Source organism: Boleophthalmus pectinirostris, unplaced genomic scaffold (genome assembly GCF_026225935.1).
Source record: "Boleophthalmus pectinirostris isolate CB_2022bp ecotype Guang Dong unplaced genomic scaffold, ASM2622593v1 HiC_scaffold_19, whole genome shotgun sequence".
Lineage (NCBI taxonomy): Eukaryota > Metazoa > Chordata > Actinopteri > Gobiiformes > Gobiidae > Boleophthalmus > Boleophthalmus pectinirostris.
The window spans coordinates 24,401,495-24,418,710 of NW_026571140.1; the positions used below are offsets into that span (position 1 = coordinate 24,401,495).

The window sequence follows — 17,216 nt, forward strand, 5'->3', positions numbered from 1 at the left end:
ATATTTTAGTGTGTAAATTCTTACAAATAAAATATTCACACACTGTATAGAAACAAACCTTTGTGTCTCCATTGGTAAAGTGGACGATTTCTCTGTCCCTCTTGCGTTCGTCAGACTGGCGCTTCAGGCCTCGTACAGACGTGTGGCGAATCACTGTGGTTTCTTTGGGCAGCGGGGGCACAGCGGGCGGGTGCTCGTTGGGACTGTAGAGCTGAGGTAGAGGAGGGCGGGGGGGCACATCTTCCTCACCCTGACAACAATTAAGTTAAGTAATATGCATTTCTGTTAAGTAATTTCTTTCAGAAGTTACAAATGCATGAGATCTATTCAAGGATAATAGCCAGTTATTAGCTTAGTTGTAATCATCACCAGTTGGTATTGCAATTACTCAACAGAGGAAGACAAAATTGCAAAATTATGTAATCAAATATATTTTCTTAGGACATCATTAGTAAAACAAAAACAAAAGTTCATTAAGGTTTGGTTTCCCAGAGTGACTAAAATACTTGTTAAATGTTAGTCAAACAGAATAAAAATAGTTGTATCTAATCTATCCAGTGTGCTATAAACAATACAGATCACTATAGACTAATAAATAAATAATCAAAATACTACAGACAGAGTGCCACATACCCATTTATGCCCAGTGGTGGGAGGTGTCGAGTACAATGGCTGCTCCATGCTGAGGCTGGAGGAGAGGGAGGGGGTGTGGCCAGCGGGGGTGAGGTGGGGGCTGAGCTGCTGCTGGGACAATCTCATCTCCACAGCAGACGGGCTCCCAGACACGCAAGGCACTGACGACGCCGACACTGAAGGCACAAATTTCCTCTCTGGGGGAAGGCGAGAGCACATGTAAAATGAATACGCACGCCGTAAAGACAGTGCTTTCTCCTCCCGTGGGAAGCGTTTAAGCTGTTTATTATTAAAGGCTTTAATGTTAAGTTACAGCAACATGTACGGCATAAGACTGCTCCAGAGGTGGGACCAACTCTTTGTTTCGCAAGTCTCAAGTCAAGTCCAAAGTCAAGTCTCAAGTCAAGTTTCAAGTTTCAAGTTTCAAGTCTCAAGTCAGAGTCAAGTCCAAGTCCTACGTTTTGAGTTTAAAGTTGAGTCTTTATACCAAATAACCAAATACAGGTTGTATTTTCATCCTACTTAAAAAGTCCTGGTCATAAATGAACAAATAGGGAGGGACATACTGCAGTTTGTTCTGGTAAATTATACACTTACTGTATTTGTACTGTATTGATCCACAAGGGAAATTATTTGGACACAGTAGTTCACACATCTTAATATAATACAAGAGCAACAGTATAAATGTCAATAATAAATTCAAAACAAGTAGCAAAAATAACAAAAGTAAATAACAAAACTAATGTCCAAGACAAGTCCAAGTCAAATCCCGAGTCTTAGTCCATTTCAACATTTTTATACATAGGGACACATCTCACCTGGGTTGGTTATTGAGGAGACGGTAACTTTGTAGTTGGTTTTATTTGCACTGAGGCCTGCAATGACATCTTCAATCCTCCACAGCTCTTTTCTGATCTGCACCTTTTCCTGCTGCTCACAGAAACAAACAGTGGATATAGACCTGTGATAAACCCAGTATATGCATTCTTTTAAGTTACATGAAACATGTCAAAGTGTAATGACAAAGAGTGTCAAAACATGCAACCTCCATCACAAATGATCTGCCTCTTGTCTATATGGATTTGTCTAGAGTTGCATTGTTGCCGACATGATTCAAAAATCAAATGCAAGGGTGTGCTCCACTTTTTGGTCTTGGTTTGAGTCCAGTTTTATTGTTAGATAGACTTGATTTGGTCCTGTTCCTAGTCCCAGTTTATCTAGTTTAGTTATGTATAAAACATATCATCAAAACTTGCTTTTTCAACAATTACACCCATTCAAAAAAGTAATTATTTGCATGAGATTCACAGACCTGAGTGAGATCACTACGGGTCATCTGTCCTTGCAGGGCTGACCTGAGCCAGTCCACATCCTTCTCCAACCGTGTATATTCAGTCCAGGCATTCTCCATCTCCTAAAGAAGCAAGAAATACACCCATCAAACACTGACTTAGTAAATTCAGTTGTGAATGTTAAACTAAAGAATATTTAATTTAGTTGTACATGTTGCATTTAATCCTAGTACTATAAATTACAGAAAGCATAATCAGGGTAAGATTTGCGGTAAACATAGGCAAAATATATATATATGTAATTTTATAATAATATAAGGTGATGTTTTACTGTTGATGCTTTAGATATTTCAGCTCTGATGTGAACCACATCCTCTTGGAGTAATTTCTGCTGGTAGGCGATCTTCTCTGCGTGTGCGGGCTGATCTCTGTACTGCTCCATCTGCTGGTGAGACACATCCAGTACAGACTCCAACTTGTCCTGGATGGGAATAAGAGAGATTACATAAAATGTAATTATAACACAATTGTTTTTCAAATGTGCGAATTTATAAAAAGTGTTTTGTACCTTGTCTTCTTTCAAGGTACGCATCCTGGATTCAAGCTCTTGTAAAATCTTGTCCTGTTCACACAACCGACTTAGTTTAACCTATAGAAAACATATATTCAACATAGAAAATCAAAAACTGACGATGGCAGCATTAGTTCAAAACTTCTTGTGAGGTTTGCATCTGCTTATCACATGATTTGTATACTTTTCATGCAGCCGCTGTATCCTCTCTGCAAACCCAGTAAAGGCAAACTTATTGTCTATTCGCTGTACACTAAATATGTCAGCAAGTTTCCGCTATGTGAAAAGCCCCCGAGGAATTTATCTCAACAGCTCAGTGGGAGATATCAAAAGACTGCATACTGTCTAGTTTGAAGGCGAGATCGGGTAATGCCCATTATGAGTAATCATTATCAAAAATCCATATTTTCAAATTCATTTTTTGCAGAAAGAATGTTTATTGAGAGTGACAGATTTGTTTTTCCAGAAATGGGTTATATGTTTACGAAAACAACATAGGACTGCTTAGTTCACAGTCTCTCTCACACAGTGTATTTTTCCTCAGATCTATTTATCATTCTGTTCAATTAATTATTAAGCTGTTTTTATTTTGCTGCCGTATATTGTTGTTTTTTAATTGCATGAAATATTCATTGTTCAGACAAATTTACTGGCAATGTCTTATAAATTGTTAAAGCGCAACAATGCTAATGATGAAAAGCCAGGACATCCATCTTATTTACCTCCATTCAGCAGAAAACAAAGACTGAGAGAAGCAGGATCAGGCTAATCAAACTGAAAAATTTAACAGCTCAACATCTTAAAACTCCCATTACATGTATTTTTCTCTTTAAATTGTAGGGAGGAAAATAAAGCTGTGGTTGATGCACTCAGTGTGCTGTGTGCAGGCTGTCCCCCCAGTGTTGCTATGTACATACGTTCCCTTCACTTGGCAGCGTCTAGTTACAAAACTTAAGGGCAAACATGCAATCACACTGAGCATTTGAACTGAAAAGTCAAAATAAAGCCAACCCTTCTTCTCTAGTAGACAGTGAAAGGAAAAAAAAAGCTGTTTGTCAAAAATGTTTCTTTAAATTATCCCCAAAACATAATTATTCACTTACATCAGCATCACTCTCTGCTATTCTCACAGGCCTTGATGGTCTTTCTTTTTTTAGGCTTTCACATCCAGTAACCTGCAATCCCCAACAGCCACAGATGACATCAAATATTTAAAACCAAAGCCAAAGTGAAAAACACGCTATTGTATAAAGTTTTAACTGTCAAGCGAGGTGCACTTATGACAGGGGAAGAATGCATTGGCCGGTACAACAAAATGCAGGCAAAAATAAGAAAGCCAAGGATGTTCTGTTACGAAATAATCTATTTCCACACAAAAAAGGGATGGAATAGGCTATATTAGTTTGATGCAATAATTAGTAATGTGTAATGGGTCCACTGTATGTCTTCAACTACATCTTCTACTGTAGTTAATAACACACAGAGAGATGAGCAGAGCCACACCCTACATGTAAATACACAACATAGAGTGCTGTTCAGTTCAGACAGAGGGGCACACCACCTATTTTACATAATACCAATTAACAAGGCCTGGGAAACACTACAGGCCTGTGAGAACATAAGCAACTATACAGTGTTCTGTGGTTCTGAAGGGCCATGAGAAAGGGACCAGTCAAAAACTCAACCCATATCACAGAGATGGCAATTTGGCAACTTGAAATGTAATTGCTTTGAGTGGGAACACAGAAAACACTGCAAAATTGGCAAAGAATTCAATATAACTGATCTTAAAAAGCCCATCATTCTTTCTTGTTTATCATGGTAAAACTGATGCCCTGAGTGATAATGACTAAACATTTTTGTTTTGTTTTGTTTTGTATGGTTTCATGAGCAGAAAAAACACGAGGTGGGGATCATCATTCTTGGCAGCATGCTTCTCATTGTATAAAATCTTTAAAACAAATACTCATACAAGATTTGCATTACTTACTGAAGGATGCAAGGCATTTCATTAGAAAATAAAAGTGAAATAATTATTTTCACTTTTCAAGCACACTATCCTTACATTCCAACAGCACCCAAAACTTGGAGTGGAGTTTTTTTGTGTTAAAATGATCATCGGGTCAATACACTGAATCTGTTTTAAAACAGGAAAAGTAAGGAGAGGTATGACAAACAAGATGTTCAAAGGTTAACTTCTCTTGCCAATGAAAATTTGAAAACACACATGAATGCAGCAGTAATTCATTCATGACAAGCAAAACAAACATTATTCCATGTAATAACCACATTTACACAAAGCAGTTAAGTGAAAGAAAAACTATTCAATAAAGCAATAATTTAATCATTACATTATTGTTTATATGAAAGACAGATTTGATTTAGTGGGGACTAGTCAAGTACTAGTCACTATAGAGAACAAAGAGCATGGGCAAATGACAGACAGAGGAAATGAGACCAGACAGGTTTTGTTGAGCTCACCTTCAGGTCTAGATACTCCAGGTCCTTCTTCAGTTGTATGTATGTGTCATCCGCCTTAAATGAGCGGTGAAGAAATATATCATATGAAATGGTTATTGGTAAACATGTAACATTATTGTTAATACTCTAAGTCACCTGTCTCCTGACAAATACATGAACACAGTTGCATCCAAAATTACTTGAACTATGATCATGTTTATGCTTTTATTGTTGTGTACATAGCATGATCAAAACGAGTTTGTGTTGATGAAACCTGTTTGATAAACAAACTGAATGAAGTAACTATTCCTGTGTACCACTGCAGAATCAGAAATCTGGAACAGAAAGATTCCTGTATCTGCAGTTTGGCCTTGTTGTGAAACTGTCTCAAATGAAGAGCGGTGTTCATTTATCCTCTCAGCACACAGAAATGTTGATCAAATCTTCATTGGATGTTAGAGATTTTAAACAATAAAATACTGTTCAAATATTACACAATTAACAAGCAACATGCTTTTATGGTGGCATACAAATTTCTGAACAAAAAATGTATTTATTAATGTGTCTAGGCACAATGCAAGACAGCTAAGCGAGCTAGCAGGCTGCACAGACATATGAATGGCAGGAGACATGTAGGGGCTGGACTTAGGACATGGACCACTGGGGCAGAGGGACAGAATAGGGTGAAAGGTCATGCCCCTGACCTGTAAGCTGGAGCCTAACAGGCCGTTGTGCTGGTGCTGCTGAAGGTGAGCAAAGGCCTCACTGGGGCTGTGCACACCCGCCAGCTGGGCCTGGTGCCTCCGAAGCTGAATGAGCAGCAGAGTCAGCTCCTCAGGCTGCAGCCAAGCCCAGGTTTAGGGGCCAGAGGCCAGAGAGAGCGCACAGGGACAAGAGGAAATGCTTAAGAACCATCTGGGCAGTACAGATGAGAGCGCAAACTACTGGAATGCTGCTCAACTTTTTAACATAAGTCTTTTACAAAATAGTAATATATTTGCATATGAAACAAACATGAGTTAAAACTTTAAAAAATAACATAACACTGACATATTAAAGTTGTGGGATAATGTCTCAGGTTTATAGCAATTAACAACTTTCTATACTCGTGAATGAAGCATAAATTGGGAATTAATTTATCAAGTTGTCCTTCCGTATGTATTTTAAAAAGAAAAAGTGTGGCTAAATAAACATACCGTTTTTCCATGCAGGCTTGGTGCACTGACTGTGTGTGTGATATAGCCCATGGCAGGCATGGACCGTCTCTCTATCTGGGAGGTCTGTGAAGAAAGTAGATTCATCACTGTGTTATTACAAAAATAAAACACTGAATCAAACAGAATGTCTAATTCACAAACACTAAGCAATCTTCACAAGTGTGTAGCCAGGGAGAGGCCACTCCATCACACTCAGTCTAAGTTAAAATATTGCCTCAAAGTATGAAAACAAACTTGACTACACAGCACATTTATTTTCTCATCTATCCCTTTCTTACTTTTATCGCCTCTACTTTTATATAAAAACAAGGTGTGCCCTGAGTTTCTGATGCTACAGGGCTACCAACATTTGACATTTTTGCTTAACACACAGAATTAGCAAAAACCAAGCCCACTACTGAACCTTAAAAGGACACAAATAACAAGAGATTTAATTAACTACACATAAATTATACTAAACCTGCTTTCTTAAAATAACATTTGTTTGCTACCAGCAAGAGCAGCACTGTAAGCCATTCCCTTTGAGAATCCCATGCCACTATTTTTTGCTGTATAATAGGTTTTTTATTTAAATGTGAGATCAGAAGAAAGAGACCGCTGCTGATGTTTGAGATACAGTGGAGATGTTTATAGGGTGCTCAGATGCTCTGGGCAAATTGGATTAGCTGCTAATAAAATATACTTCTTAATGATTTTCCACAGGGATCTACCATACACCAGTATGCTATTACTTGAGACCGCTCAGGCTGTAGACGCTGGGTGCACCAAAATGAATATCATCTGTGCTGGACTAAAAGTAGTTCCCTTAATGCGGCTCTGCTACGGGCCAAGCAAAGTCACTGTGGGTCTCTTTGTTAGAAGTGTATCTTTTTCCACAGCACTCCATAATTGAGTATTGCTTGATTTTACAGCTGTAATTAGTGTCTTGACAGCAGGATAAAAGATGGATTAAAACAGAGCATCTGCAGCACTTTGTTTACTTGTGTACGGCCAATGGGCTGGTTTTGAGGCTTGTGTGTGTTGGCGTATGTGGTGATGGCTTGGACAGAGTGCTTTTCTCATGTGGAGGGTGTGGTAGGGAGACAGCGCAGGGTGTGGATGACAGAGCCGTCTCCTGCGGCAACAGTGGTGCTGTCTGAATACTCCAGCGCAGAAGTCTCTACTCAGACATGCTTGCACCACCTGTGGGGCGGCAGAGGGCGTAGACTGTGTGAATCTGAAAATGTTTCACATGAGCAATAAAGTGAGAGCTGTCAGTACGTTTGAGTCTTCTCAGGGAAAACACTTGAATTTTCCCATGGTTTTCTTCGTGAACTCACAACACTCGACAAAATAGGCCAGTAAACAAATGACAAGCACAAGATGTCCTGAGAACAAGAGTTTTACACGGATGCACCTAGTTCAACCACTATAACATGAATGGACAGGGTGGGACTCCTTTCTTACCATAATTATCTACAACCCTTCATCACATGCTGGATGTGGTTAACAGTCTGTAATATTTGTAAACATATTTTCTCTCCAAAGTATTTCAGTATTGAGGTCTAATTAATTAGTTTGGCATGAAACAAGGGGAGTCTACTAATTTGCACATGTAGCCTCAATTTCCTTAAAGTTAACAAAAAACTAGAGATAGGCCAATATATCAGTTTGATATTTGCTTTTTTAGATATCAACCATATCCAAATCAGGTTGTAAACAGATGTTTGAAAGATTAAAGTTATTGCAAAATATAATATTGTTTATATTTTCATATTAGAGCAGTATATTGAAAGTAACAGTTATTAGTTTATATAGTCCCCAATAGTCTAGTTAATGTATCTAGATGAGTGGAAAAAGAAACAAGGGTGGTACACAAGAGTGATCCAAGGAGGAGTAAATTTGTAAATTTGTGCCCATTTCAGGGCCCCTGTTTATTAAGAATGGTCTTACCTGTGAAATATGACAAAGATGACCTGGCGAGCTGGCTCTTGTGCTATCTTGTGCAGCATCGTCCAAAGGCCTTACTGTGCGTCGGTCTGAGGGAGTGTGCGGTCTTCGTGGGGACAGGGGCTTAAAGGTAGTGGGTATAGACGGTGGGACTTCACATGGGGAAGGAGGTACAGAGATGGACCTAGGCATCTCCACGGTAACTCTAAATGCTGACGAGTCGGTGAAGTTAGGACCGCTGTAGATAGGAGCAGTGGGGCTTCCATGGCGAAACTGTTGGCGCTGCTGCCACTCGTACAACTGCCACACCATGCCCTCCTTGGTAGCCATTCGCTCATCAGTGGACATGCGGAAGTGGCTGAGTCTGTCGTGGGCATATTTGTAATCACTGGGCAGGTTGGACGCTGCAGGAGGTGAACAGCTGCCCGACGGGAGGCGAGGGGACTTTGGCAAAGACTGGTAGGCGGCATCCATTGTGCTGGTTTTTGGCTTCAAGGGTGGCGTACGATGGGGAAGTTGGTATTCAGAAGTGGCACTAGAAGGTGGAAAATAAAAGTAAACTGAAGGAATACATTTTTTTTTTTTTTTTTTTTTTACCATAAATACAAATATTTTTCATGGATTTCAACTTCATGTCTATTTAAAATATCTAATGTATTTTTTTAATGTTAATTGCTATGACCATTTTTAATTATTACTTAAATTAATTTTCATCTCTCTGAAGCCCATGAACTACAGACATTAAATGCAGACTTCTTGCTGAGGCATAGTTAATTTTTATTTTATTATTATTAATTAATAGTTATTTTTTTATACTAAATAATGTGCCTAATTATGGGATTCATAAACATCTTTATGATATTCACAAAAATATTTGTCTTTCTCCAATGTTCATAGGGATTTCTAGGAATTGCAATACACATTGTGGCCACTAGATGGAGACTGTAAAATACATGACATCCCACAGTGTCCCATCTGTCTCACTCACCTCTTCATGGGATCTCCTTTTTGAACTTTGACCCAATGCTCCACTTGTGCCAGTGTATTTTTCCTCTGCACATGTTTGTCAGTGTCAGTTCTTGTCACAAAACCCCTTTGATAGACAACGTTTCCATTTTGTTCTGGAGGTAGATTGACTTGAACCACAGTGGGGCCATTCTTCTGTGCATCACCAGTATCAGGCGACAGTCTCTCCTCTGGGGCTGTGCGCTTGGACCTTGGCTGGACCTCTATGCCATACCTCACCTCATCTCTGTGGGCTAATCTAATACTGTGGTCAACTTCTCTGTCTGTTTTACTTGGGCTTTCGGTCTGAGTGGAGTTGATGTGGGCATGGCTGGTTTGAGGGACTGCCTGCTGTGTGGCCTTCTCTGACTGTTCCACGTCCCTTTAAAAAGAAACAAGATTAATGTTGACTCTAAGCTCCAGTTAATCAACCTATTAAACTATTTAGTGCCAGTCAAACCAGTGCCAGTCATGTTTAATGTTGGCTTTTTCAGATGAGAAATTACTGACAATGCAATATATGCAAGCTGTAATATGGAGCTTCTATTTAAATGTACACTACGTAACTTTTTGGTGGGTGTTTCTGGTTATCTATTTTGCATGTATTAAATTGCAGGTGTTTTTATTGCCCTGAAAAACATGCCTTCTTACTGTGTGAGCTGGATTGCCTGTCCACACATTTGGCTTGTCACTACCGATGACATCACTGGCTCATCTTCATGAAGACAGTACATAAGTTTAATTCCATAATAGGGAATAATCCAGGCAAAAAATAATATCTCCATGGAGACATCATATAATTGTCCTATAACATGCAAGTACAAAGAGTACACTATCTGTGGTATCAGTCTAAATAGTGAATTTAACCAGTTTTATAATTGTTTCACATTTTCTGTTCTTGACTATTTAATTTCATTAACGGAGGGATAAATAAGGATCTTGCTCTGAAAAAAGCACTGTATCAAAACAGCCTTTAGGTGGCATTATTGTGCAATGCAAGCTGGTAACACCTCGCTGATCTTTAGTAGTGATTTTACAGAGTCAATACTGCAGAAAAAAATCTTCTAGTGAGTGCCTCTGGCTACATCCTGCATCATTATGGTTGGTCCAAGTCCAGATGCAGTGCAGCCCGGCCCCTAAAATCTGCAGCCCTGTCCCTGAGCAGACAGGCTGGACCTGCTGTGAGCTGTGCATGTGCAAGTGTTGAATGTTTTCAGTTATAAAAGAGAACAAACAACATCAGAGTGTGACCTTGTCTTGAATAGACACATTGGACAGCTTAGCCCTTTGTCATTTCAATATCCCCCTGAGTGCCATGCGGCTGCTGCCTCAAGTGCAGGGTCCTGAGCGAGTGCGACCAACCTCTTTATAGTGTGACTCTGCTGCATCAGCGCAGCCTGGTTCATGGCCCGGATCCAGCCATTCATGTCCTCCTGTGTGTCCGCACTGAAGAAATATGTCCGCATCCCGCAGTGTTCTGCCTGTGAGCCAATCACAGAGTTCTTATTGTAAATGTAGGAGCGCATTCCTGTATGGCTCGCCTATCAGAGAGGGAGACATTGAGAGAGAGAAGGGGGATAAATGAGGGAACTGAGCAGGAAGTAGCTGCCAGAGAGGCTGATGGGTAAAACATGCTCCTGCAACAGGACTGACAGCTGGTAACTTTGGAAGGAAACAACAAACATATTTCTGTAGAGAGTAAACAGAAGAAAGAGGATGCTGATTATAAACTGCTTTCCAGAAAAGACTGACTATGAACTATAATAAATTATCTACCAATAAACACAGTTATATAACACTAGATTAAAGTAAGTGCATAAAAACTGATAAGACAAACACAATGAAATGAAATAACTTGGTTCAATTCTGTAAAGCAGTGATGGATATAAAAACATGTCAAAGTTTTTATTATCAAATTTTTATCTTAATTTTCTCAAATTAAGCTTGAACACATTTATGTGCAAGAGACAAAGAGTGAAAGTGATAAGATCCAAAACAAACTGTGCAATCTATGAAGAATGTGGGAAAAACATTTTAGTGTGTTCCCACCTCACATGATGAGATAAGTGAAATGCAGCGGGACTGTACAAACACCAAGCAGATGTAACTCTACAGCTTCATTACTATCAATTCAAATCACCATACATTTTATATAATTCAGTGTTGTAACTTTTTAAATCTCAAACCTGAATTAGTTAGTTTATACTCAGAAACAACCCCCTTCCTTGTGTTCTGAAAGATCACTTCACAGGGATTTGTTCTTGCTATAAACAGAAATACATTTCTGATGCAAATTATCATCCATCTTCGTTTGATGCAATCATTTGAATGAATTAAGTTTTTGTAATTTCAGTGTATGCTCACATACACACAATTTAAATACAAATACAAGGACTTATCACTTAAATTCTTCTTTTAAATCTATGTGTTGGCATTTTACATAAGTCACACAGGATCAATGCTTAATGTACATTTAAAGAAATGCACATTCAGCAGCTACTATGAAATGAAATGGCAATGGCAATGACAGAGCATTGATGAGATAAAATCAAATACCTATTCATGCAAGACAGGAAGCCTGTGTAAGTCAGGAGAGCCACCTGCAGACAATAGTACTCACTCCGCCCGTGCACACACAGCAGGTCACAATGGAAGCAATTGACCGACACAGAATGAGAGAAAGATGACAGAAATTAAGCCATACAACCAAAAGTTACCAAAACAGTTGAGGATTGAAAAATAAAAAACAAAGTGGCCCACAAAAGAGCAAATGAGTGGTTAAAATGAACATTCAGCCCGTTAAACCCAAATGCACAAATGTGTATGTTGTTATATTAAGGGAATAGAGAGGTCAGTCTGGGTCAAAATGTGTGTTTACTGTACTTTTGACTTTAAGGAAACAAACATTTAGTATTTCTAAACTGTACACGTTTATTGTGCATACAAAGAAGAGCTAAGGGGGAAAGTTACTTAAGAGAAGGTTATGCAGCAGACTATAGTCTCGTTTCACCTAACCGTACAATGTCTCCCCCGCGAGCAGTGGGAGGAGATACTGAAGTGCTGCTGAATACGGCCAATGCATAATTAATATTCCCAGCAGCAGAATTAACATACAAAATCCATTGTTGTATCCTGGAGATAAAAGAGCATTTGCACAGTCTCATTCACAGATATGTTCTCAGCAGACAGTCACGCAGAGATCTGAACACAATATGAGAAGTGAAGTACAAAGAGCTGGAGAGGAGGGATTGCAGCAGAATGCCCCGAAGCTGCAGTGGTGCATCAAACATTCAGGCACTATTGTTCTTAGCTACAAGCTCACTGTTTCCACAGAGGAGGAGCTGGGAGCCTGTAACCACTAGACAGACATGCTCCTAATGCCTATTGGCAGTATCCACAAAAGAAAGATGAAAAAGACATAGAAAAGACACATGAAAGAAAAGCATTTCAAGCACACTTATATGAACAAATGGCAGAGTATAGATGTAGCAGCTTCTATCATGTTCTATTAAGTGTAAGAGTACACTTCTAAACTATAATGATTTCCCTTGGTATCAAAAAGTTTATACTCCTTAGCAGTTAAAGTAATAATAAAAGATAGTGTGACTTTGAGTACAGATTTTTACAACATGGTCAAACTTCATGGTCCATTGCATAACAAAACGCAAAATGTGCTTATAAAAATTGGCCTATGCATATTTAATTATTAAATGCAAGTTCCCATTATCTGTGCAATAATTACTTTCAATTTTTTTAATCAAACCTCAATAATTAAACACACCTACCCTATACTATATCATGTCTTTACAACACAAAATTTGACTATGCTGCATTTTCTATTTTTATTCATCCATTTCCAGTCATGCTTACAGACAGCAGGTGATTTATTGTTATCCCATCTGACTTGACAGCAATGAGGTGGGGTACAACCCAGACAATTACCAATAAATTACAAGACTCACAACCATTGTCACTGATATAGCCGCCTACGGGCAATTTAAAATTAATTATCCATTTAGTCTTCTTCTTCCCTAAGGGCTTTTTCTTCCAGGGATGCTGCATGAAATCACCTGCCTTCATGCATGCACTCATTTACTTATTGACTTAACACAGGTTCTACACAAGAAAGTTTGCTTGGTGCTACTATGGCCATTTATTAAGGCTTGGGGAGGGCACACAATATTAAGTAGTTTCCATTATCCATTTAGTAATTATTTTAGTTTTTTAGAGGTTTAAGCAAGCAAAGAACTGCTGTATGACACTAATGGGAGTGGGCAATACAGCGAAATAAACCTAAATGGCAATCTAAACTTCTGGCAATCTGCCCATTTGGAGAGATCAATATATTGCAATTCATTTCAATTGGCTGTTTTTCCTCACTCTTCCTTCTGAGTTGCCAATCAAGATAACATAAAGAAACCAAGTGTTCAAGTACGAAAAAAAAAGATTCAAAATCGTAACTTATGCCTAAAAATGTGAAGGGATTCTTATCATATTGCACATCCCAACAGTTAAGTATTTTCTCAAATCAGATTATGGAAAATGTGTAATTTTTGTTATTTGTTTACCTTAAAAGCGTATTTGCGGTTTATGTGGTCCTCTGGCTCAACTGGTGATATGACGTAACTGGGCAGAGGGATGCTCCCCAGCACTGTCTCCTCTCGACTGTCTGTATGGACATGGACACGCATATATATGTTAAAGTTCCAGGCAAACTGCAGCATTAACAATGTAAGATGTCTGTAATAACTCGAGGCAAATTAGCTAGGCATAATTAATGGGAATCTCCTGCCTGGATGCGGCTCTATGACAAGCATGGGGCAGAAGGTGGCATGTGGCTTATTTATTATTTAGCATGATTGATGAAAAGATTAGCTGACTGCTACACTGCGACAAAAAAAAAAAAAAAAAAACTAAACTAAAGTGGAGATGCGCATACGGCTACAGAGACCAATATGATATTAGATTTCTAATTATAAACATTAATCTACAATTACAACAGTCCCTTTATGGAGTTACAATAGGTCCTGCTTGTTCTATTTAGACCAGCAATTTATTTCATTCCTGCCAGTTAATCCCTAACCAAGTGCAGTTTCCATACACTTACCTTTGTAATAAAACAAGCAGAAGTCTGACAAAACAAACCACTTCCTCTTCCACAGTCGCATTCCAGAGCTGTCCTACAGAGGAGAGAAAAACAGCACAAAATATATTTAGAAATCCTCCTCATAGGAACACTACCATTATTCAATGTCATTTAGAACTGATGTTTGAGGCCTAATTTGGAAACAGAATAGAATAATTTAAACACTCTTCAGCTATAAAAGAGGTAATGAATATGTAATTGACAACTTTATGAACTGAAATGTGTTTATCACAGGTGTAAGATGTCACTTTTCAGGTGTGTGTGTGTGTGTGTGTGTGTGTGTGTGTGTGTGTGTGTGTGTGTGTATCTCTGCTTGTCTCCAATATAACCAAGCTGCTTCTTCTGAGTTCAGAATTGAAAAATTGAAGAAGCTTGGATGACAGTTGACAAATTGAATTTCTGCTTTGCCATAGTTTTAATATGATTGTATATTGTTATATTTATTTTATATTATATTTCTCAGTAGCAAAACTTGTTATCATGACAGCACCTTTAAATAACTGCTCTTGTACTAATCACTAATCTCTAACTAAAACACCTGATGAGCAGCGGTTTTATTTGAACAGTAATTTGCAGCTTTATTTGTGCAATTTGAAGCTAATTGTCCAAAAAGAACATAGAACAGAACATCTCACCTGTTTATAGAGCCACCCTCTCACCACCACTGGGATGTTAAGATTTCTTTTAATAGAATGATCCCTTTTGCCGAAACTATGTACTTTTCCACTGCCTCTGAAGCCCTGGTGGAAACAAAGAGGTTACAAATCAGTAACAACACAGGCATGTGCTGGCATTCGTCATCAATTGATCTTCTATTTGCTCTGTAGAGATAAAGCATACCAACATTATTTCACCTAATGTTTTCTGCCTCTTGAGGTGGCACTAAAGTGTAAGGTGCATTCTTGTTCTAACTCCTGCTTTTAGGCATCTCCTTTTATAGTAGCAAGTGAAAACACCCAGCAATGTCTCAAACAGAGCGCTTTGAATTTCTGAGTGAAGATAAGAGCGAAACAGATACCACAACAACATGAAATAATGTGTTCTGACAGATTTAAGAGGCGATTACCTAATCTAAAAAAAAAAAAAAAAAAAAGGAATGTTATTAGCTAAAATATTAGTTAGTCAAAGAGGGATATAATAAGTCCAATTTGTTTTAGTCCATTGCACAAGAAGTTACAAGTCTGTTTAAATCTGTTTATGCTAAACTTTACCTTAAAATAAAAATATATAAAAAAAACATATTTAAACTCTTTGGTTAAATTAAAGTATACATCTTAAAAAAAATCTTTCTAAAATCTAAAAATACATTTGCATTAACAAAAAAGTAAGTCATAAACATGTTAAAAATATGTAAATTAAGTAATTATGTGAACATTTATTTTTTGAAAGAAATTAAACTATGGGTCTTAAACTGCATGAGAACATATGATTTTTGGATGCTAAAAGGATAGGAACATAAATATTTACAACAACACAATAGATAGGCAGTGCAAATACAGTAGCAACATATGTACAGTGCACATTTAACAAAGACAAATATATCTCACCTTTGACCCTGAGCTGCCATCAAGTGGAGCAGTGGTCACAGGTTTGGTTGACTCTGTGACCATGCCAGGGGATCTGTGATTGGCCACTGACTTGGACATGCGAGATTCGATTCTTAAAAAAACACACACAAAAAGAGCAAAAAAGAGAGTAAAAGTTAACAGCAAAGTTAGAAAGTTATTCTTTCATCACAAGTTTGACACACATGGGAGCCGATGCTGAGCTGTCACATAGAAAGGATATGACTATTTCCTGACATGGCCATAGAGCCTCAGCTCATAACAGCAGATATATTACAGTGGAATTTTCCCTAAACTTTCCACTATACTCTGAAGCATGCACATTCAATAAAAAACTATAGCAAGTCTCAAGCTGATAGCATGAACAACATCAATCTTACAAGCAGAGTCGGGCTATCTTTAGGCATTGCAGGCTGCATTTTTCATAAGTTCTCATGACACAAACATATATCTCTAGCTAAAAAAGCCCCTGTAGAAAAAACTGTGTAGTATAAGCAGCTTGTGCCATAGGCGGTCGCAGAAATATGAAAATAGATTTACCACAGAATACATTATCAAGGTTATTTTGTTATGCTTTGGCCTAGAAGACATCATTATGTTCAGTTCAATTATAAAACCTATTCTATATGACAGTAAGCAGTTTCATGAATTGATGAGTTAGACTGTTATCTATGCAGCTCTCTGTGTGATATCTGGTGTAGCCTAACTTAGTTTTGGTTATTTATTAACATCTTTATATGAACTTGCATCATTCTTTTTCACTGAGTTGCATCACAAGGTCTAGCAGAACAACCCCCAAGAATCAAGAATAAGAAGCCAAGGGAGCCAGCACAAAATGTATTCTACTATGCGACAACAAATGTAACCAAAAGTTAATAGGATTTTCTGAAATAAACAAAAAAAAAACAAAAAAACTTATTTTAAATTACATATCACAGATGAGGAAAAGGGTAGGGAATAGGGAATAGATCAATTCTTTCTGGTAGGGTGGTCTCTTTAGCTCTCGCTGTTTCAGTAATCACTTCATTTCCTGTAGATTATTCCTGTTCAAATTTGCTAACCTCCTGTTTGATCTCACTGCAAAGGTGCTCTGCAGGGCTCAAATCTGCAGACCTCGCAGAAATGTGGAGATCACTGAAGTTAAATTAAATAAAGTCACTCTTCGCAAAGAAATAAGTCAATTTAAAAGTGATACAGAGGTTTGCTTTTAGGTAAAGAACTGTCATTTGTAAGGTTTTTAAGGTGTGGTATGATAAACAAGCTAACAAACCAAATTCTGACAAGATGTCTGAGCGATTTGCTGATACAGGAGACAAAATACATAGCATCGTGTGCCAAGACTAAAGCCAGAATGTCAGCAGAACAGAAAGGATCTCACATTGGAACAAAACATACATT

The 17,216-nt window shown here is 38.1% G+C and overlaps 1 protein-coding gene across 1 annotated transcript in view; it reads right to left on the reverse strand.

Moving 5' to 3' along the window:
- plekha7b (pleckstrin homology domain containing, family A member 7b) overlaps positions 1-17,216 on the reverse strand; it is a 60,573-nt gene that overhangs the window by 7,611 nt on the left and 35,746 nt on the right. Inside the window, exons 5-20 of the mRNA XM_020938917.2 lie at positions 15,801-15,912; positions 14,889-14,993; positions 14,215-14,287; positions 13,676-13,776; positions 10,470-10,648; positions 9,091-9,489; positions 8,106-8,637; positions 6,153-6,236; positions 4,978-5,031; positions 3,600-3,671; positions 2,494-2,574; positions 2,257-2,406; positions 1,946-2,047; positions 1,452-1,563; positions 634-830; positions 59-250 (exon numbers count right to left, since the gene is read on the reverse strand). Of these exons, the coding sequence (XP_020794576.1) occupies positions 59-250; positions 634-830; positions 1,452-1,563; positions 1,946-2,047; positions 2,257-2,406; positions 2,494-2,574; positions 3,600-3,671; positions 4,978-5,031; positions 6,153-6,236; positions 8,106-8,637; positions 9,091-9,489; positions 10,470-10,648; positions 13,676-13,776; positions 14,215-14,287; positions 14,889-14,993; positions 15,801-15,912 (2,545 nt within the window). The remainder of the gene's footprint in view (positions 1-58; positions 251-633; positions 831-1,451; positions 1,564-1,945; positions 2,048-2,256; positions 2,407-2,493; positions 2,575-3,599; positions 3,672-4,977; positions 5,032-6,152; positions 6,237-8,105; positions 8,638-9,090; positions 9,490-10,469; positions 10,649-13,675; positions 13,777-14,214; positions 14,288-14,888; positions 14,994-15,800; positions 15,913-17,216) is intronic.